This window comes from Meira miltonrushii (assembly GCF_003144205.1).
Source record: "Meira miltonrushii strain MCA 3882 unplaced genomic scaffold FA14scaffold_3, whole genome shotgun sequence".
Lineage (NCBI taxonomy): Eukaryota > Fungi > Basidiomycota > Exobasidiomycetes > Exobasidiales > Brachybasidiaceae > Meira > Meira miltonrushii.
In genome coordinates this window covers 1,886,136-1,907,384 of record NW_020289945.1, presented here as the reverse complement: position 1 = coordinate 1,907,384, position 21,249 = coordinate 1,886,136, and the positions used below count along the sequence as shown (strand labels likewise).

Sequence of the window (21,249 nt, the reverse complement as noted above, 5' to 3'; positions counted from 1 at the left end):
TTTGCGTATAATGAATGCAGTGGGCTCGGGTTGTCTTTTTGCTTGTGTGGCTATGAGCATTTTTCGGAAGCGTAGCATCATTTACAGTACTCTACTGGCAGCTAAAAGGTATAAATATGGGCTGAAACGACACCACTCTCTTTCCATTTCACACCAACTCCTTCTGTGAAGATGAAAGCATCCATTCCTACTTTCATTTTGATTGCCTTGATGGTAATCATGTCCCTTGCATTACTCGTTCAAAGTACTCCAACTTATGGTCCTGTCCCGGATGATCCTTATCCTGACGACCCACCAGACAGAAAACCAAAGGGTGTGAAAAAGCCTCATTCTAGTCATCGTGGTAGACATGGCACCAATCGCAATCATTTGGTTGGACGTTAACGGTCTATGTTCTGTCAAGGCTCATTCTCAAACATAGGAGCAGGGTAAGTGGTCCAATTACCGAAATAGAGGAACCTTTAGTCTGATAAATATTATTGGACCAGCTCCTCTTTACTAGACCTTTGACTTAAGATCAAGAGATCGAACGCTCTAATATGATCTTTATTGTATGTTATCGATGTGATCTTTGTCCTCATTCCCATTCCGGTGTTGTTCTGTTCCTGAGTGTCAATGCTCCTCCAGTATTTGGCGTGTTTCCCCCTCAGCCTAACGCGTGAGTGTAAGATGCGCTGCGTGCGTGGGGCAGAAAAGCCCGTGTTTGGCAATGAGCCGATGTATGCACATCATCTTTACTCTCCATACGCCTTTCTCCAATACATCAACATTGATCATCACAATCAGAACAATCTCTAACGACCCCACTTCTTCTTATGACATACGAAAGATTATTTATCCATCTTTGATTTGGACGCCAATCTTTGTGTGAGAATTGGCAGTCTATATCTATCAATCGGAACGCATGCATGGTTTCAGCAGGTGATCGAAACGGAGAGATTGCCATGCAAACGATTTCCAGATCAAGCGAAGATGGGCAATCGGATCATGAGATACAAGAGCAAATTCACCAGAGAACGAACGGAAGCACAACAAGGGAAGCAAGAGGTGGTATGAAGCAACGTATTCAGAGAAGCTTCAACTCTTTATCGCACCCGATCACACGACAATCCATCGCGTTCTTCTTGTTCGGAACGATTAATAATGCAATTTATGTGGTAATCCTAACTGCAGCTTTGGAGCTAATACCAAAAGGAACACCAACTGGTTTAGTCGCTTTCTTTAACATTTTTCCCGCTTTGATCGCTAAAGCGATTTGGCCTTATGTCTTAAAAGGAACGGTACGTTATACACGTAGAATTTGGAGTTGCGTTTCGATGAGCTTTGTTGGTCTTTTGGTGATTGCTCTTTTACCTTCACTTTATACTCGTTTAGCCGGAATCGCTTTGGCATCGTTTTCGTCGGGATTGGGAGAATTAACATTTTTGCAATTAAGTACAAGATTTAGTCGAACAGGAGCAGGAAGAGCCGTTGGTTGGTTTTCCAGCGGGACTGGAGCAGCAGGTCTTGTTGGTGCTTCAGCATGGTGGATCGTCAGACCTTTGGGTGTGACGGAAGGGCTGCTCTCTCTAAGCTTTTTGCCCGTTGGAATGGGGTTCACCTATGCTGTCATTCTAACCTCCGTTCAAGCTGTCGATGATGCGGAAGAGGATGCTAAAGGATCATATGAGCCTCTACAAGCTGAAGCATTTGATGTTGGGGATGATTCGGAAGGGGAAGAAGAGTCTGAAAGCTCTGACAATGCAAGGACTACCGGAAGAGCGTCCAGGGATGAGGCAACGGCAAGTGTTCCACTAGCCATCTCCCCTCACGCTTCATCCTTTGGCGAGATTGTCGATCAAGAATCTGGCAAAGGGAGCCCATCAAAGTCTGCGGCACTATCTCTGAGAGACAAGATCGAACTTATCAAGCCAATGTTGTTTGTTTACATCGTTCCGTTGGTAATGGTGTATTTTTTCGAGTATACCATCAATCAAGGCGTCGCACCAACTCTACTTTACCCGCTTCCGACACGCTCAAATCACCCTCTACTTTCACTGGTGATCAAAAAGCTGAAGGATTATTATCCTTTCTATCAGTTGACATACCAAACGTTCGTCTTTCTCTCACGTTCCTCAATCTCAATCTTCCGCATGCCAGCCATTCCGAAAAGATACCTCTGGGTACCAGCGATTTTGCAAGGCTTGCTATTGATCATCTTGACTACCGAAAGCATCTATGCTTGGTTCCGTGCAAGTATTGCAAGTCCATTATCCATCGTTCTGGTTTGCGTAGAAGGTCTCGCAGGTGGAAGTGCATATGTCAGTGTATTCTATCAAATTGGAACGGATAACAAAGGTTCAAAGGCAGAAAGAATTGTACCATCACGACAAAATGGTCAGGGACATGAGCAAAACGGTCACGATGAACAAGAAACAGAAGCAAGTGAAGCACGTCGTGCACAAGAACACGAATTTAGGATCGGATGTGTGGGTGTTGGCGATACGATGGGAATCATGGCAGCTGCATTATTCTCTATGCCGTTAGAGCTTGCTTTGTGTGATGCACAAGTACAACGTGGAAGGGATTTGTGTAAGCAAGTGTAGTTGGTTGCTTGTCTGTAAAATTTGTATACTACTCTCATTGTCGCGTTGAATGACATTGCACTTGACGAACTTTTGATGGAGGTATGCAGTGACACTTCTTTGAGAACACACACTCAAAGCAAGGCAATGGCTTAAGTCATAATCGTAATATTGGGAGAGCAGGAGAGATGGATATATAAGGTTTGGACATGAGTTACGGGGGATGATTGAATAAAGATGGAGAAAGGGGGAAGGGAATATTGGGAAAGCGTTGAAACATAAACATTATTAGACATGTTTTTGTATTGGTATGACGTATCTGTTGATTACAACAAAGTGGCTGCACCGGCCAAGAGAGCGGTCAAGACGATTGAACCGGTAGCAACTTGTTGCATAACAGCACCGTTGTGACCAGCGGCTGGAGTACTACCTGAAGAAGAGGTACCTGAAGCACCACCTGCAGTACTGGAGGTTCCGTTGGTCATACCTGTCATACCTGCCATACCGCTTGAGCTGCTATTAGATGCTGCACCTGCTGCTTTGCAAAGGCTTGTGAAGACTTCTTGGCCTTGTGCCAATGCTGTACGGTTTTGAGCCAATTGACCACATTCATTTCCACCGGAAGAGGTAATGCAAACCATTGTCTGTTGAAGAGGGAGGGAGAAAAGTGAGTCAGTGAAATGATGATATTCTACACAGAACCTAAATACTCACTGCGTTGATGAATGCTGGCTTTGAGCAAACGCAACCGATATCAGTCAATCCTGTACATCCGACAGTAGCAGAAGTAGCAGACTTGGTAGCACATTCTGTGAAGCATTTTGGCAAGCTTGCAATCATGGCGCTAGCATCACCAGCACCACTTGCAGAAGCGCTTGCTTGAGCAGAGCCGGAAGATGAGTGGTTATCTTGAGCGACAACCAAGGTCAAACCGGCCAATAAGATGAAAGCGACGTTGAGACGCATTTTTTTGAGTATTTGATGATGATGATGATGATGGTGATAAGAAATCAAGTTTTTGTTTGTATGCAAAAGGAGGGAAGGAGACTATCATTCAGGAATCAAATGACCTTTTTATAGACAACTTGCCAACAAAGCAAAGAATGTACATATTTCTCTCCTTTTCCATTCATTTCTTTCTTTCACTCAATTTCACAGAGGGCGCAAGAGGGTTAATGTACTCTTTGACAGTAGTATGAGACGGTCACCGCTTCATATAATAATTTTTCGGCCTCCGTTAAATATGGCATGCAAGAAAAGGAGGAATCAATTACCCCGTTTTATTATTGGTGGCGTATCTGAAGTCTTGTCTATATAAAGGAGAGAAACCGGAGACCGCTTCATTTCACCTTGGCCACTCCTAACGGGCCGTCATTTTTCTTAAGAAAGTACTGAACATACTTCGGCATACCACAGCGTCACGATGGAAATGAATTATCCATAGCTTTTCTTCAACTTAGCTGGCTGGCTTGACGTAAGCAAGAAGGTTCAAATCACAAATAAAGGTACGGTCATATGATAAGAGAACAATCTGTGTACAAATTGAGGCGTTAACGGGCTTACAAATAAACAGTGACGTATTCATATACTTCAAAGAGAAGGAAAAGTAGTTCTTAGGAGAAACTGATATTTAGACCATGCCAAGAAGTGCGAATGCTAAAAGGCAAGATGCAAAAGCAATCGGATGCAATATGTGTTGTGCTGGTGCTTTGTTGATAGCGTAAGTATAATACGGTCTTGTGTAAGTGGGAACGACGTTGCTTGAGTTTTGAGAATTTTGAGAGTTTTGCGAGTTCTGAGAGTTTTGAGGGTATTGAGAGTTTTGAGGGTATTGAGAGTTTTGATAGGTTTGGGAATTCTGTTGAGAGGTCTGAGAGGTTTGTGGTACGCCAGCTGCTTTACACAAATTGGTAAATATATCGTGGCCTTGTTGCAATAAGTGTGGGTACAATGACATTCCTGCACAATCTTTTGTTTGAGAAATGGCAGAACATGTGATAGTCTTTAAGAAAACAAAAGTTAGTTCAAATCACAGAACCTTGCATTGACCTTTTTCACTCACCGAATCAACAAATTGTGGTTTTTGACAAGCACAAGCAAAGTTCATCAAGCCCGAGCAGCTGCCGAGCGAAAGAGAATTGGAAGTATCCGTTGCACATTTTGTAAAACATTTGGGTAATCCAGCGAGGATTTGGCCAATGTTGGCAGCGGTAAAAGCAACGGTAGTCGCGCTACTTGCAAAAGCAGAATTTGAGAGATAGGAACCATTTGCCAAGGTAGATGAAGCAATAACGGCGTTATCCAACGACAAATATGCAAAGCCAACGTTGTCATTTTGGTTGAATTTATCTGATCCTTTAGTAGGACCTTGACCAGAAATCGGAGGAACGCCTGTAGAAGGCGGATAAGGAACTGTTGAGGGATTATTTTGTACACTAGCCGGAGGAAGAATAGAAGGATTGGGATTAAAAGCTTGATTAACATCCCAAGTAGGATTTCCAATAGGCCCGGGTCTGGCTTGGGCGGTGGTGGCGGAGGCTGCGGCCAAAAGTATGAGTAACACATGATAACGCATTGTGGCAACGAAGGAAGAAGTTGAAATCGAATAAATTCTGTCTAGGATTTACAGATGGAAGGAGTCCAAAAGATGTACATAGCAACATGCCAATCACTGCAATTCGTAATGGTACATACTGCTCTCGGATTGTTTTATAATTTATTTTCGGGTTGTGGAATGCTATCAGGGTACACTCACTTGACCGAACGGATTCATATTACCCCTTTTCTCCACAGTAGAAGAGACAGGGGTTCATGCCGTCAATTTCTCTGGTCATGCCGTGCAGGAGTGGCTGTATACCAAGAAATGAGATCATCTTGAAAGAATGTGGAAATGAAGAGGGTCTCTTTCAAGGTAAGGTTGAATCTAAGTAGCTCTTCATAGAGGCGGTATATCATTCCTAACAATGGATATCAGGTATTTACAGCAATATAAGTGCACCGGAAAGAATCATGAAAAAGACAAGTAAAGCTAAATGATTTGCCCATTGAAGAGCGTTTGAATGATTGAGTGCTTCGGTAATGGCAGCAACGCCATACATTGGAGCACCTGCGGACTGACATAGACTGACAAAAGCGTCTTGACTATGCTGCAAAGCTGTTGGATTTTGAGCAAGTGCAACGCAATTCTTCGTAGCAGACTTTCCGATGCATTTGATGGTCTAGATATGAGGGAGGTGAGCGGTCAGTGTAACTTTCATCAGTATATTCGCCCAAATTATACTTACGTTATTGAAGAATTGTGGTTTAGGACATATGCAACCCAATTCAGTTAATTTTGAACATTGAACCATATATGAAGCGGCAACTGTGGTAGCGCAAGTTTTGTAACATTCCGGTAAATTGTCAAGAACATCTTGAACGTTAACAGGACCAGCTGAGCTATTTCCTTGATCAACTTCTGGTGTTGTGACCGAAGAATCAGGAGCAGTAGCAGATGCGGCAGCAGTTCTGTGTTTTCTTGAGCTGCCTTGCTTGTGGTGTTTGCTGGAACTTTCATCGTCGCTTTGTTGAGAATCATTAGTCGTGCTAGTTGTATCACTTGATCCATTTCCGTTGTCAGCACTGCTAGAGTCGGCTGATCCACTGTCATCACTACTGGTATCACTTGATTTCTTCGGTGTGCTTTGGCTGCTAGGCTCTGTTGATGTACTGTCATCACTACTAGTATCACTTGATGCCTTATTTGTACTTTCGCTACTAGTCTGGCTTGACCCTGTTCTGGTATTATCGCTAGTTGATGTGCTTGACGAAGTACTCGATTTGGTTCCACTGTCATCGCTGCTTGTGTCACTTGACGTTTTCCTTGTGCTACCACTACTACTTGATGCTTTCCCAGTAGAGTCATCGCTACTGGTGTCACTCGATCCACCACTTCTACTCGATGAAGTATCACTGCTACCTGCTGTTTTGGTGGAAGTGCCGCCATCATCACCGTCTTGCGCATTATCACTGGCCCTCTGTCTTTTCTGCATCAAAGTGAAATGATTAGGCTGATTTCGAATCAAACCTCTTATTGCGAGGCTCACATCTTGTTTTTCAGCATGAATAGCGATGCAAAAGAGTAGAAGAGTCACAATCGTATAAAGCCGCACTTGAACCATATTGATGGAGTGAAATGGGAATGATCTTCACAATAAGAAGGTTGTGGCTCAAATCGATTTGAGCAATCACGCCAAAGAGTCCGACGTCGGAGAGGGAAAGATAAAAATATGATTGGGCTTCACTTAGTCTCTTGGCAAAAAAGAGAAATTAAAAATCACGGAGGCCGCCTTTCCAAATGATTAAGGAGGCAAAATGCAACAACCGCTTGACCAAATAGGGGTGTAATGGATTCATTATTAATAATTGTCATTACAGGACTATAAAAAAGTCACTGAATAATAGGAGCATAAAAGGGAAAACAGGAGAAGAGGAGTGATATAAAGGGTTTAAAAATCAAGAAAGTCACGGCTTTGGAACGGACTACAAGAAAGAGGCGGCGCCTGCAAGGACGGCAGTAAGGATGATTGAGCCAACGGCCAAACCATGAGTAGAAACGGCCTCATTTGCAGAGGCAACGCGGTTTCTGTTGTTGTTGTTGTAAGACGTGTTGGATGTTGGAGAGGTAGTGCCGATGATTGTTGCACTTGCGGTATTATTTTGACAGAAGCTGGTGAAAGCACTTTGACCTTGTGAAATGGAGTATGTGTTTTGTGAACAATCTTTGTCGTATTGAGCGCAACTAACGAGAGAAGAGAGGAATTGCGGGTTTTTGCAGACACAGTCGACATCTGTATAAGCCAAGGCTTGGTCTTTGTTTTGACCGCCACCGCCACCTCCTTGATTTTGATTGTTTTGGTTGTTTTGGTTGTTTTGATTGTTTTGACCGTTGTTTTGTCCATTTTGTCCGTTGTAACCTGTACTGCAACCGATGTTTGCTGCAAGGTTTTGATCTTCAATACATTTTGAGAAACATTTTGGCAAACTTTGGATGAAAAGAGCAAAGTTGGTACCAGCAGTAGTAGCGCCAGCATAAGCACCACCTTGGCCTCCTTGGCCATTTTGAGCATTTTGGCCACCACCACCACCTCCTTGACCACCCTGGCCATTTTGAGCATTTTGGCCACCACCACCACCACCTCCACCTCCTTGAGCATTTTGAGCATTTTGGCCATTACCTTGCATGTTTTGATTTGCTCCGCCTTGTTGGCCATAACCTTGTTGGCCATAGCCTTGTTGTTGATTGCCACCGCCTTGGGCAGCTACCATCGAAAGGATGGCCAACATAATGAATAAGACACTGAAACGCATTTTGACAGATTACTGAGAAGTAAGATTAAATGATGGGTGCAAAAGGGAATGCAAAAAATTAATAAATTGTCCTTTAAATAGCATTTCGAAGAGAGTACTACGAACAGCATCATAGGATACCCCACACGGTGAACATCTTTGTATTTCGATGGCAAACGGCATCTTACGAACACTATGCTTTTTTGCCTAAAAAGTTGCCAAGAATACCATCCGTCGATGGCAGTGCTAATCCTTTCTTTGTCATAGTGAGTCTACTTAGGGATACGCCGTCGGATAGCGATTTGTGGCGCTGAAGAACAACGGTCGAGGAATGGGGTCATTTTTCTCTCCTGTCATAGGGTAAAGATCCGTTATTTTTCAAATAAATATAATTTTCGGAATGAAAAGGTTTGAAAGACTCCTTTACCCTTGTGGCTTATCGGCTTGTCACAGCCAATTATAAAATACCGTCTTTGAGCCAAATTTCCGTAATGAATAATAAATTAGATGTCATTAATGGTCCAATGCGGTACCGCTTCACATGTCATACATCATTTGTCAGTCTTTATTTATAACTCAAAAAAGATCCGTTACTGCACCTTGAGATGCATCTCTGACCAACATTGCATATTTTGCCAGAACTCCTCGTTTCACACGCAAATTGGCACTTGCGGAAGATGCGTGAGGATCGTTTGTATTTTTTGCTTGTTGGTCGCGTTGGGCGTTCATCTTTGTTTGCCATTCTTGCTTACGTTTGCTGAATTCATTTTCATCAATATGAATGTTAATCTCACGTGAAGATGCATCAATCGTTATCCTATCTCCATCTTGTACCAAAGCAATGGGTCCGCCTTCCATAGCTTCGGGAACAACGTGTCCCGTGCAAAAACCGTGGGAAGCGCCGGAAAATCTTCCATCTGTGATCAAAGCTGTACTTTTTCCCAGACCTGCTCCCATTACAGCAGCCGTGGGAGCCAGCATCTCCGGCATTCCTGGCGATCCTTTCGGTCCGACGTATCGAATTATGATTACACTTCCATGTGTAACACGCCCATTTTGAATGGCTTCCATCACGCCCGCCTCTTGGTCGAAACAAACTGCTTTCCCGTCAAAGTACAACCCTTCCTTACCTGTTAGCTTGGAAACAGCTCCACCCGGGCAAAGATTACCCCGCATAATGGTAATATGACCAGTAGGCTTGAGTGGCTTTTCCAAAGGAGCAATAATATCTTGTCCTTCAAATTTGATCGGCTCAACGTCTTTCAAATTCTCTCCGAGTGTTTGTCCAGTGCATGTCATAACGTCCAAGTGTAACATATCGTTGCTAGCCAAATATTTGATCACAGGCAAAAGACCACCTTCGTTGAACAAGTCTTCCATCAAATATTTTCCAGAAGGTTTCATATTAGCCAAAAATGGAGTCTTGTCTGCAATCCTTTGGAAATCATCAATGGTCAAATCTACATCTCCGCATCGGGCAATAGCAATAAGATGCAGTACTGCATTTGTTGAGCCTCCTAAAGCGTTGATGAGTACGATTGCATTCTCGAAAGCTTTCTTTGTTAAAATATCCCTAGGTTTGATATCAAGTTCTAACATCTTACGAATTGCCGCTCCGACCCGCAAACATTCTTGATGTTTGTTTGCATGGACAGCGGGTGTTGAGGCTGTGCCTGGTAAGCACATTCCCGTCACTTCCAAGAAAGAAGCCATTGTGTTTGCGGTATACATGCCACCGCATGCTCCAGGACCGGGACAAGCTTTTCGAACGATCTCTAAACGTTCTTCGTTGGTGATTTTTCCGGTGATGTATGCACCTGCAGCTTCGAACGTATCACTGATGTTTGTTTTATCGCCCTTTTTCTTTCCAATACTTTCGATATCCTTTGAAAGATAACCGGGCAAGATCGTACCTCCCCATACCATAATCGTAGGACGGTTGTGTCTCATTGCGGCCATGAGTGCACCAGGGGGGTTCTTATCACACCCAACGATGCTAACATTTGCGTCATAGCATTGACCCACCATGACAGACTCGATACTATCGGCGATCAAATCACGAGAAGGCAAAGAGAAACGCATACCTTGACTTCCCATTGTGATACCATCGGAAATACCAATCGTGTTGAACTGCAATCCGATCAAACCGGCATTTTGACAACCTTGTTTAACCAATTTACCGAATTCCAACAAATGCATATTACACGGATTTCCTTCCCACCAAACACTAGAAATACCAATTTGTGGTTTATCCAAATCTTCGATCGATAGTCCGGCTGCATGTAACATCGCTTGTGCTCCACCTTTTTCTGCTCCTTGTGTAACTTCACAAGAATATTTGTTCAACACTACGCCATCTTTGCTCCCGCCATTCTCTCGAACGGGCATTGGGTGTAAAGCCACTTCGCCTTGTTTTGGAACAACGTTTGCTTTCTCCATATTGTGTGTGAGTATGTGTGAGTGTGATGGTGGTGTAAGTGGGACTAAAGGCAGCCAGTCATTTCGCTTGCATTTCTAATTCTGGGGTAAACAGGCTAAACTTCCCCCCACGCTGACAGCATACACGGCCGGCCGTTGGAGCAGTGCAGAAAAAGTCACCGGCGTTACTCGGTTTATCGTGCGAAAAAAAGAGAAAGAGTCAACGGTTTGTGTGTGACAGTCTGAAAGATGAAATAGATGTGATTGCAATGAGAGATACCTGTTAAATACAATAAATGAGTAGATAATTGAGTGCATTTGGGTCTAAAAGTGAATGTCCGTTTTTGAATGCAAAGAAGAATGAAAAAGATCGAAAATGCGTATGTGATTAAAACAAAACCCAAGATAAAATGATAAATAGTAGAAGTCGAAAGTGTCCATCGCTGTTGTTCTCTAATCCAATCTCAAAACCTGCAGTAGAATGCACAAAATCGTGGGAATCAGAATGGCAAACGTGGGAACGGTACTGTCCATCTTTGCAGAGCTCATAAATCCACCCGTTGCCTTGAAAGTAGGAGCAGGACTACTTGCACCAAAAACAGGAGCAGAAGAAGCATCACCAGATTGTGTTTGACCTGTATTTTCTCCTCCTTCAGGTTTAGTGGCTAAAGTTTGACAAGCACTCGTATCAACATTTTGTTCATCTCCCACTTTACCATTAAAAGCAGCAACAACCGCTTGTGAATCACGAACAGGGATAGAAATACTACCGGAAGAACTGATTTGAACGGTATGATCACTTGAATCGGTCACCGTTGCCGTTCCATCTCCCGATTGTTCATAACTGATTCCATTCCATGTTGTATTGGACGTAGAATCAACTCCTGCTGCAGTCAAGGTAGAAAGATGAAGTGTTTGTCCGGATTGCGAAGGTAAGTTGAATTGGAAGTTCATCGTTCCTCCAGTTGAGCCCGAATAAGATGCTTTTGTGTTGATCATCACCAAACTACGCAAGTTACCAAATTGATAAACGGCATAAACGTTGACGTTGTTCGTATAAGCAGAAGGAACGTTGTTCAACGTGACAGGCGCAACCCTTGTAGTACAACTCTTACCGATCACTTGTGCAAGTGCGGCAAAAGCATAATATGTGGTCCGAACATGAGGTTGTTCACCGTTGAAGGGAATCGGTTGCCAAGGAGAAGCGTATGAATTGGAAGTCATGTGAATTTGGACAGAGTTCATTTGAATCGTTGCACAATACAATAACGCATTCAAGGTCCAAAGAGTATTGGCGAAAACGTTTGTGATTCCTTGAAGTCCTGTCGGTCCAACACTACCAAATTCACGGAGATAGTAGGGTTTTCCAGTCACAACTGCTTGAGCTGCTTGTCCTTTCCACTCGGTCAATTGAGTAACCAAAGTTGACGTATCCAACAGTAAAGAGAGCGTTAGTGTGTAATCGCTCACATTGACGTAGTAATAATAATCGTGTTGATTCCATCCGGCAACATAGATACCGTTTTGTGTGGCGACATCTGTGTTGACCAAGTTACTAATTCTGTATTGTTGACCGCTTTTGGTTGCTGTTGTTGCTGTTGCTGGTGGCTCAAAGAAGTTTGTCGGAAGATTCATCTTTTGCAACACATTCGAGTAAATTGCAGATACACGACCTGCCCATTCCGTTCCGAAATTGGTTGCTGTCCAACCGCTTGGACGGTAACCGTTTTGCACATAAAGATCCGGCTCATTTCCGATTTCAAATCCTACTAAAGTTGCATTCTTGAGCGTTGTTACTGCTACGTTTGCTTGATTTTCGATTTGAGTGAGATAATCTGTGCCTTCGTATGCCATATTCAATCCATAAGTGATAGGAGTTCCTTTTGGCAACAAATTCATCACTTGGTAATAACCCGATCCGACGATATATGCATCTGTTTTAATCGTTCCGGGACCAGAAGCAGAAGGATTGTTGTAAACTTGATAGCCATTATATTGTGAGCCAGAATTGTAGATGATATTATCGCCTGAATTACCACCTATTCTCAAGTGTGGTGGTACACCTGTATATCCTCCAAGAGTGCTCAAAAGATTATATGTCAAGTTGTTGGCTATAGTCGTTCCTAGATAATCGAACAGATTTGTGGGTTCAATGCCTACACCTGCATATGATGGTCCTAGAACGGGTGATAGTGATGTACCTGCCCCGCTTTGACTGCTGGCTGGGGTTGCACTTAGACTTTGTGCTGATGTTGAATGTAGCATACTTGCTGCCAGAATTGCACTATAGATCCATCTCTTACCGTCTTTTGATGATATTTTCTCTTGTGATTGTGAGGAGCTTCTCCCTCCTTTGAAAAGGGATAGCATTTTGTGTGATGGTGATGGTGAGCTGGAGAGCACCTTTTCTACTTTACCTCACCTTGTCTTGATGGTGGCCAAGACAGAGATTGCTCAAGCCAGTCATCCGAACAAATGTGTTGTGTTTACAGTATGTTTGCATGTACATGACAATTGCATGATTTTCATACGTCCCTGCACTTCCGCATATCTTGACTAAGTGAATGCGCTTCCTTCTTATGCCCTTCTCTCACCGGCAGCTTTCCATTCATGCAAATAATCAATTAGTGCTTGTTGCCATGTGTTTCCTCGGAGTTCCCTCTATCTAATCAAACACGTTCATACATCACCGAAAACATCGGTTCATATCAAATAAAAACTTCAATTATTTTTTTTTTAATTTATTCCCGGCTGATTTGCCGTGTTTGTTGTTGCGGAGTTTTAATAATTGAAAATCTGATCCAGAAGCACTAAAAGTGCAATCTAGGAACTTGAGTGGTGTGTAAGAGCCATAGAAGTTAATCAAATCCCCGTATACATTGTACACTCGTTGTTGTTCATCTGCACTGCACGTACACACAGGAACAAGGGAAGAGAGAAAAAAAGAGGGAAGAACTGTTTAGAGATTTTCAATAAAAGAAAGCTTCTTCCTTTCTTTTGGAATTTTGTTAGAAGTGGAGATTGGGCACTACAACGCACTATGCAAACCATCTTTCAGGGTTTAATTGACCTTTTAGCGTATTTTAACGCGTTCGGCTGCGAGTTGTGTGTGTGTATGTTAGTTAGCATAGGGGTATACAATATTTGTGTTCTTTTACCTGTTAAAAGCCTTTTCTAGCCTTTATATCGGTATGCGTCTTGCTTGGCTTAAGGACAAGCTAAGTCTGGGGAAACTTTATTTGAACTTGTCCTCGTGTTTTTTCCGCTCAAGCCTCTGCCGAAAAATTCATATGGAATATACAAAGCCGTTTGATGGCAAACGCCGAGAATCGGTAATAAGGCACAAGCAAGCAATAAGAAACAACCAAACAATAGACAGCATCGCCATCTTCTGGGCATACTCTTGGCAGTCTATGTCTGACAGATGACATGTTTGTCTTGGCACCGAGACACGGGACCATCATCTCAAAACGCTAAATAGATAATTACTGTATAATCTACATGATCGAACATTGACAGCAACCTGCCCCTTCCTCTTCCTTCTTGGCGACGGCGGCGGCGGAATGATTGGTATTCTTTTGATTATCGGCTTTCCCTTTCGTTTGTGAGAGTTGTTGAGATTGAGTAAGCGTAGGCATCGATGGATCATGAGCAAAATGTTTACTCTTTTTCTTTTGCTGGTCCATCCTTGTCTTTTCTCTTTTACCCGGATGAACTTGTGCCATTTCAATCTCGTCTTTCTCATTACCGGGCTGAAAGCCTAAATCTAGTTGATCTGTCAAGCGTTTCATTCTTTGCTCCTGTGAATGGTTCTTTGGACTGTGCTCCGGTGTGAGTAAGTCCTTTCTCTTTCGCTCGTCAACATCTTCATTGTACCCATCACTCTGAGTACCGTTTGCACCACCTAGACCCTGCTGCTCCTCTGCTGCCTGTCTCATGCCATTCATTCGAGAAGACGAACCACTAACCGCTCTCGTACTGATCGGAACACCATTCCTATCCCAAGCGTCCACCAATCCGTCCACTTGACTTAACCTGGGATCGTTCATCATAGCTTCTTGTGCCAGTCTCCGTTTCACAGTAGGCAAAAGTTCTTCATCCCATGGATTGGAAGACGCTCTTGAAATGTCTCCAAATTCGCCCGTAGAAGTATCCATCGTTCTACGTGGTGTGCCTCCCAACGGTCCAAATTCATCCAAAACATCTTGCGTTGGTGGACTGTTTTGTATTCTTTTACCGCCCCCGCTGCTTGTAGCCCTTCGTGTGACTGTATTCGCTTTTTGCTTCTTCTTTGCTGGTGTAGTCTGACCAGAATGATTACTGATATCTCCCAAAGGTTGCTTCTGCTGTTCATCATCCGGTCGAGGTGATTCATTATATGCTACTCCTTGATCCATATACCCGAATTCTCCTTCTCCCATCGTACCCTGCTTTCCACGAACACTACGTGGACTATTGGCTACCCTACTCATACTTCCAGAGACAGGTAGTGGAATCTTGCTACTGGGCGTACGTCTTCCATCGCTCGGTGAATGACTTCTGCTGATCGGCGCTTTGGTAGTGTTTGCATATCTCGATTCACCTGGTTCTTGATTGTACCTGTCTCCCAATCCAGGCGATGATTTGGTTCGCATTCGATTTTCGTCACTCTGCAGGCTATTCGTTGCTTCCATTTCTGTTCCTCCTCTTGATCTTTCGCGTGCTAGCTTTCGAGCTCTTTCACGAGCATGGGCAACCATATCTGTGCCAGAATTCATTCCATCCTGCAAAGGAGGTGAATCGGGCGAGAGTGTATCTCCTGCAACAGCGTATGAATCATGATTATCGTGATAGTCTTGATGTGATCGATCGAATGAGTATAAATCACTTGCAGATCGTGAGATCGTATAAGCATTACTGTTATCCCGATTTGCTGTAAGAAAGCGAGCTTTGGATCCTGTAGCCCATTCAGATGGAATGAGTTCATCATCTCCTAAGCCATCTTGTAAAATTTCATCATTTGCATTTTTTCTGGGTATAGGTCGAGGTTTGGTAGATTGTAAACGTGCATAATTGAAATCTGTTGCGCTTATCCTTCGATCTAAGTCCACCCGATCTGCCTCTAATCGTTTTTTGAGTGCAGGTACAACTTCTTCATCCCAATTGGTCGGATGTGATCCATTTGTTATTCCTCCGAATTCGTTTGACATCGAATCTTGATTGACTGAATGGTATTGTGAGGCGTGAGAGAATGTAGCGGTGGCCATGATCGTGGTATAAATGAGCGTTACTTTTGATTGCGTGATTGATTCGTAAGAGGATTCGTAATGATCGTTGAAAGGGAGTTCGTGAAATGAAATTTGTGTTACTTTAGCCAGAAGAAAAGGTTGATTTGATGTTTCACTGTATTTGGCTGTGTTTGTTTGATGTTGTTCATTCCTCGACCGAATTTGTACGACTTTGATCTAGAATGACTTCTTTTGAGCTATACATCCGTTCTGATCATGCAATCGGTTTCAAGGTATTGATCGACGATGTACATCAATCGGTCGGTACCTTTACCTGATGAAAAGGCAAGATGAAATATGAAGAAAAGCCAACAAGCAAGCAAGCAAGCAAGCAAGCAAGCAAGCAAGCAAGCAAGCAAGCAAGCAAATCAACTTCTTAATATCATTTCAGACTACAAACACTAAACTAAGATCAGGCAAAACAGCTCTGTACTTTTGAACGCGTTTGTGGACTGGCCTCTTCCCTTTTAAAAAATGTGTTATTTAGCGTGTGCATGAATGCTCTCTCTCTCCACCGTAAATGAATGTGGTCTAGGCTTCCCCTGAACTTTAATGTTCAAAGCTCATCTTTTAGCATGCAATTGGCGTTTTGATTGCATCAAGATCAACATTCGAATGATATCAAGAGTCAATTATATAATCGTCGTGACAGCTATAAGCATAGTCATGAGCATTGGCCTTACACTCGGATCACAGTAAGGCGCGTATGGCTGGAGCAAGGATTCATTTGTTAACAAAGAACTTTCCTCTGCTCTCGGATCCGCAAATTAATAAAGTGTATGCTTTTCACTAATAACAAAAGCTATGTTCTTACCTAATCAATCTATCTCGTATGTAAGCAATGAATCCCTTCAGATGTCTTCGGTTGTGCGTGATATCCACGGAGTGCGCTCTTACCTTAACCCTGTTAACAAAACACCCTTTTTACGTGGGAAATTGATAACCCTGCGCAATGATCGCTTTAGTGTTCTTAAGGCACAAAGGCTCGTTCTTGCTTGATTACAGTCTTGTGTATGTATGTACCTTTTGGTGGCTGGTTCATGCCGAGCGGGCTAAATCCCTCACATCGGCGAATTCTGGCCAAGACAAACAAATGTACACAGCCCTTTCTTAACGCGTAATTATTTTATTAATCTTGTGTGTCTTCGGTTCACCGATGCTTTTTATCGGCACTAAGGGAAAAAATCAAACCAAAGGGGCACACATGAACTGATTTCAACCAACCAAACCTTCTTCTTGGAGTAAATGCTATTGACAGCAAGTGTTTCCTTCAACTGTCACAAGAAGATTACGGACTCATAGAATCCGATTTCAGACAGGGGTTTCCATTTCCAAATCAAAAGGAAGAAAGAGCCATTTCGGCGTTCATCTGGGTTAAATTGCTTCTTCTTGAAAACGTCTAATATCTCTTGCCGGCGACATCGAGTGGTAATTCCTATTCTACATTTTCGGACGAATTTTATTTATCCGTCACTTAATCTCACACACACACATCAACAATCTATCGCCAACACCCCTGAACCGAAAGAATAAAAGATCATGTCCGTCTAATCAGCACAACTGCTCGACAGCAAAGCCAGTAGCGCATACTTCGCTATCCAACAATATCCTATTCATAGCTTCCACATCAAATCTCCAACACTATGCGGCACACAGATCGAAGCTATCTTCGGCTTATAGCTTTCTGCATTCTCACCCTTTCCATCTGGACAGCATCATCCACTGCACAAAGTCAAACAAATGCTTCTCTAAATCGACCAGACGCAACTGCTGCTGCCACCGCTTCAAATGGTGATCGAGTAGTCACATCAACCCTTACAGTAGGCGGAGCAACGCAAACAACGATAGTTTCAGGTGCAGGAGCAGCAGTAGCAGAACCAACATCAACAGATGTTTCTTCCATTTCATTTTCCTCTCAAAGGGTGCCTTATTTACTCAATTTGCCGGAGAAAGAACCTGCTTCTTTGCAAGATTCGTTCCCTCAATGGTCTGGACCGACATTCACAGGATGTGATGATGATGAAAGTATTGACTATGCAGCCTCACCCTTTCGAATCAATGTCTCTGCCGTTTATACACAAATCGACACAAATTTACAAGATGGTGGGAGGATGAATACCTTTGGAAGTGCTACTTACGGCAATCTACGTATTGTAGCTCTGGGAGATGTTGGCAACGAAACACATGCTTTCTCCAATGGTCTCCTCAGTGCAGCAGGCGTAAGCACTCGATTCTTAACCTTTTCAATCTTCAATAATTACACCTTTCTCTGTGATCGAGTGTACCCGGCAAACAATGACACCTTGAATCCAAATGTGATTCCAGCAAGCTGTCAATTTGGTCCTGGCCCGGTCGCATTTGGTGTGGATGTTCCGCTCAATAGTTCTTACGAAGCTGGAACGCTTTGGACTCAAATTCGACTGTTGGATCATTCCAACCCTGCAAGAACGTTGGCTTGTATTGAAGTACAAACTTCGCCTTACAATCCCGATAGTTGGTACTGGAAATTGGTGCTATGGCTGCCTGTTGCTTTGTTCTGTGCTTTCTTTTGTCTAGCTACAATTGCAGCAATCACAACTGCTGAAACAGCACAAAGGATGGCTTACAAGAATCGTGCTCGAGAAGGTGGTCCGCCAACGTTTGTGCGCGATAAATTACGACCGATGATCTTATCAGCTTTGGCAGGTCGCGAAATGATCAGAAGTCCTGCTTTATTGCGATTCGTAACGCCAGGATGTTGGGATATCTTACTGTACTTGCAATTCCTTGTTGCTCTAATCATGTGTCATGTCCAATGGCCAGATTTCGTTTACCCTTTTGCAAGGCAATTGGCTTGGTCTACTTTATTGGGAAACGTCACGATTGTCGAAAAGGAAAGGCAAAGTCATGATATTCTAGCCACAAACACATTCTTGCCAGAAGGAGATGTGGGTGCACAAATGCAAAACGCTTCATCTCCACTTTTTATGAACAGCCAACAAGAGAACAAGTTACTCAATCTCGGAACTTCATCTACCGGAATGGAACGATATGCTTCAGCAGTTGGACTTCAAGCTTCCTCTTTCTTTGGAACTTGTTTGACGATTTGGCTTGCCTTGGTTGCCGTTGTGATTGCTGTTTCTTTATTGGCTTGGATAATTGACGCTTTCTTTGAGATGAGACATCGTAGAACCCGAAGGCAAGAAGAGGCAAGTGGTGAAATCTTGCAAACAAGTCCAAGACAAAGTCTCTCTGAATTAAAAGCAAATCCAAGGCATCATCATTCAGACATGAGCACACACCCGCTTTTTGGAGAGAATGAAGCTCCAAGCGGTCGATTGGGTCGGGCAAAGATGGGCCATCATATGGTCGCTATGCACGGAAATCTGATTCGTGCTTTAGTGCTATTCCATTTGCCCATCACGATCGTCAGTACTTATCAATTCGCTAATCCGGCTGGACATTCAACGGTTTCGATCGCTCTGTCGGCTCTATCATTTGCCATCTTTAGCGTTCTTACTCCATTCTACCTAATTCGAAGAATAGCTCGAACCTCAACGGAAAAGTTGTACGAGGATAATAATACCTTGTTGGCTTTGGGACCGGTTTACCACACGTACGCTCCAGGCAGTCAGTTGTTTTATAGCGTTTCATTCGTTCATAGTCTTGCTCTGGGTATCGTTGTAGGTGTTGCACAAAAGAGCGGATCTGCTCAAGCTATTGTCATTATGGTGGTCGAAGTGATCGCTGCATTGGCTTCAAGTCTTTGGCTACCTTGGGGAGAAGGCGCAATGATGGGACCACTGAATTTCATGACTGGCGTTTTGAGAATCGTTTCTGCGGTTTTGGTACTGTTGTTGACCTCTTTGGTAGGATTTAGCAATCAAGCACGCGGATGGCTGACGTATGTCTTGCTATTGATTCAAGCAATCTTTCTTGCTGGAGCAATTTTAGTCTTGCTCATCAAATTGGTTGAAGCATTCGTACGTGCTGTTTGGCGGGTTCGATTCGACGAGCGTTTATCTGGAAGAACGGCTGGCTTGGGAGGAGCTATCAGGAAGATCAGAAGACGGAAATTGAAAAACAGAAAGGCTGCCTTACCATTACAGCTTCGAAAAGCAGGTCAGAAAGGTGGACCACAACATCAAGTGCGACCCTCAGTTCACTCGAGAAATACTAGCATGGGCAGCTCATCAACCATGGCAATGCTAGACAAAGCCGGTCCGATTTCAATGTCAGATAATCGATATAGCTATGTTGAATATCTGGATCACGGACAGAGGAAGAGACCAAGATCTGTCGGCTCTGATCTTGATTACTTTGGTAAAATGTCACCAAGCGGTTCCGGTAGAATGACTCCTTATTCTCCCATCCAAGCTCGACCTTATGAGCAGGACGACACAGGCTCTATCATGGCTGCTATGCCTCCTTTGAGCGCAGGTGATCAACGCAATAATCCAGCTTTCGTGCGTGTAAGAGGTGATCGTGCTTCGGATGGTAATCCATATACTCCAAAAACAGCACCTCCAACACAGGCCATGCCAGGGCGATTGCCAAGGCCACAAAGCGCATCTGGCATCAATGGCGAATGGGCAAACAATCAGATGAGAAGGCAATCCAACAGACCCTTCCCTTCGCCAGGTCATCCATCTGCTCAAAGACCCAACAGGGTTTCAACACATGAGATGAGTAGCACACAAGCAGCTGCATTCTCTGCAAGACATTCACTTGCCGGATTACCACAAGTTGAAGATGGCTCGAACAACAAATCAGCCAAGAAAGGGCCTTTCGCTGGTTGGAGAAGGAAGATGAATCCTAACCGCAGAGGTGGAATTGATTCAGACGATAGTGATGACGATTGGAGTGAGGAAGAGGGAGGCACTTGGAACTCTAGAGCGGCAGCTCAAAATCGTGCACCTTGGATGGGTGCAGTAAAGATCTCAGCAGCTATCCAATCCTTATTTGGAGGTGCACATGCAGGAACGGCAACGGCAACACTTGAAGGTCGTGCGCCTGTTCGAACAGAGGAAATCGATCCTCCACAAAAAGGTTTCGAAGTCGTTCGAAAAGCAAGACCAGCACAACGAACGCCTGTTGCCGAACGATTGAGCGATGCAGCTTCGCAAAAAGCAGATGCGCAAAATGAACAAGAACAAAGCCTCTTACCAAAGCCAGAACCGATGGAAAGAGAAGCCTCTGATTTCTATAGGGATACACAAGTCACACCACCTCCTTTGGGTCAAAGAATGTCAAATATGTCACCTTCCGACTTTTATGAAAGTCATTTAGGTATCTTGGGAGCTGATATGCAAAGGGCTACTAGCAGCGCAGGTCATTCAATCAATGAGCCAGGCGAAGAAAGATTTTGGTTACCTCCTATCGATGTTTCCACCGATGACGGTAGCAAGAATGAGCCAGTCGTACACGATGGCAAAGACACGACACAACATTGATCATAAAAAGTGATGCAATAATGAATACACGCGGAATGTCAAATATTCCTTCCTCCTACTTCACTCTTTTTTCTTGGTCCCACAACCCTTCACGGTTCCCATCGCTGTATCTTCTATCTCGTCTCCTTCTTTTTGTATCTCATAGCATGCTCTGAACATAATGGACTATACATGAAATGTTATCATTTTTATTCTGTACAAGTGTCAAAATTATTACATCACATCGAAGTGGTTCCCTCT

The 21,249-nt window shown here is 43.5% G+C and overlaps 8 protein-coding genes across 8 annotated transcripts; 2 read left to right on the top strand and 6 right to left on the bottom strand.

Annotated features, from left to right (window-relative positions):
• Positions 1 to 1,052: 1,052 nt before the first annotated feature.
• FA14DRAFT_148042 (batten's disease protein Cln3) lies at positions 1,053 to 2,785 on the top strand (the record flags this gene model as incomplete). Its single annotated transcript, XM_025497364.1, has 2 exons — positions 1,053 to 1,762; positions 1,859 to 2,785. The coding sequence occupies 2 exons, from the start codon at positions 1,053 to 1,055 to the stop codon at positions 2,583 to 2,585; spliced, it is 1,437 nt and encodes a 478-aa protein (XP_025354244.1). The 3' UTR covers positions 2,586 to 2,785.
• FA14DRAFT_185418 (uncharacterized protein) lies at positions 2,714 to 3,547 on the bottom strand. Its single transcript, XM_025501455.1, has 2 exons — positions 3,279 to 3,547; positions 2,714 to 3,208 (listed from the first exon to the last, which is right to left on the bottom strand). The coding sequence occupies exons 1-2, from the start codon at positions 3,528 to 3,530 to the stop codon at positions 2,891 to 2,893; spliced, it is 570 nt and encodes a 189-aa protein (XP_025354243.1). The 5' UTR covers positions 3,531 to 3,547; the 3' UTR covers positions 2,714 to 2,890.
• Positions 3,548 to 4,177: 630 nt separating this feature from the next.
• FA14DRAFT_180577 (uncharacterized protein) lies at positions 4,178 to 6,724 on the bottom strand (the record flags this gene model as incomplete). Its single annotated transcript, XM_025501016.1, has 5 exons — positions 4,178 to 4,220; positions 4,298 to 4,566; positions 4,627 to 5,102; positions 5,563 to 5,782; positions 5,849 to 6,724. The coding sequence occupies 5 exons, from the start codon at positions 6,722 to 6,724 to the stop codon at positions 4,178 to 4,180; spliced, it is 1,884 nt and encodes a 627-aa protein (XP_025354242.1).
• A 361-nt stretch (positions 6,725 to 7,085) lies between these two features.
• Positions 7,086 to 7,913, bottom strand: FA14DRAFT_180576 (uncharacterized protein; the record flags this gene model as incomplete). Its single annotated transcript, XM_025501015.1, has 1 exon — positions 7,086 to 7,913. The coding sequence occupies one exon, from the start codon at positions 7,911 to 7,913 to the stop codon at positions 7,086 to 7,088; it is 828 nt and encodes a 275-aa protein (XP_025354241.1).
• Positions 7,914 to 8,468: 555 nt separating this feature from the next.
• Positions 8,469 to 10,280, bottom strand: FA14DRAFT_165121 (dihydroxy-acid dehydratase; the record flags this gene model as incomplete). The annotated part of the gene is made up of 1 exon (XM_025499935.1): positions 8,469 to 10,280. The coding sequence occupies one exon, from the start codon at positions 10,278 to 10,280 to the stop codon at positions 8,469 to 8,471; it is 1,812 nt and encodes a 603-aa protein (XP_025354240.1).
• A 483-nt stretch (positions 10,281 to 10,763) lies between these two features.
• On the bottom strand, positions 10,764 to 12,575 carry FA14DRAFT_123602 (uncharacterized protein; the record flags this gene model as incomplete). The annotated part of the gene is made up of 1 exon (XM_025496586.1): positions 10,764 to 12,575. One exon carries the CDS (start codon positions 12,573 to 12,575, stop codon positions 10,764 to 10,766), a length of 1,812 nt encoding a protein of 603 aa, XP_025354239.1.
• A 1,197-nt stretch (positions 12,576 to 13,772) lies between these two features.
• Positions 13,773 to 15,909, bottom strand: FA14DRAFT_66640 (uncharacterized protein). Its single transcript, XM_025502674.1, has one exon. It carries the CDS (start codon positions 15,554 to 15,556, stop codon positions 13,808 to 13,810), a length of 1,749 nt encoding a protein of 582 aa, XP_025354238.1. The 5' UTR covers positions 15,557 to 15,909; the 3' UTR covers positions 13,773 to 13,807.
• Positions 15,910 to 16,755: 846 nt separating this feature from the next.
• FA14DRAFT_161549 (uncharacterized protein) lies at positions 16,756 to 21,237 on the top strand. The gene has a single exon (XM_025499169.1). It carries the CDS (start codon positions 17,221 to 17,223, stop codon positions 21,007 to 21,009), a length of 3,789 nt encoding a protein of 1,262 aa, XP_025354237.1. The 5' UTR covers positions 16,756 to 17,220; the 3' UTR covers positions 21,010 to 21,237.
• The last annotated feature ends 12 nt before the right edge of the window (positions 21,238 to 21,249 follow it).

Bases quoted from the DNA above. Each gene is read 5' to 3' on its own strand.
- FA14DRAFT_185418 (XM_025501455.1), bottom strand. From the start codon at position 3,530: ATGCGTCTCAACGTCGCTTTCATCTTATTGGCCGGTTTGACCTTGGTT. The intron at 3,209-3,278 runs GTGAGTATTTAG...CCTCTTCAACAG, and splicing joins AGCCAGCATTCATCAACGCA to ACAATGGTTTGCATTACCTC.
- FA14DRAFT_66640 (XM_025502674.1), bottom strand. From the start codon at position 15,556: ATGGCCACCGCTACATTCTCTCACGCCTCACAATACCATTCAGTCAAT.
- FA14DRAFT_161549 (XM_025499169.1), top strand. From the start codon at position 17,221: ATGCGGCACACAGATCGAAGCTATCTTCGGCTTATAGCTTTCTGCATT.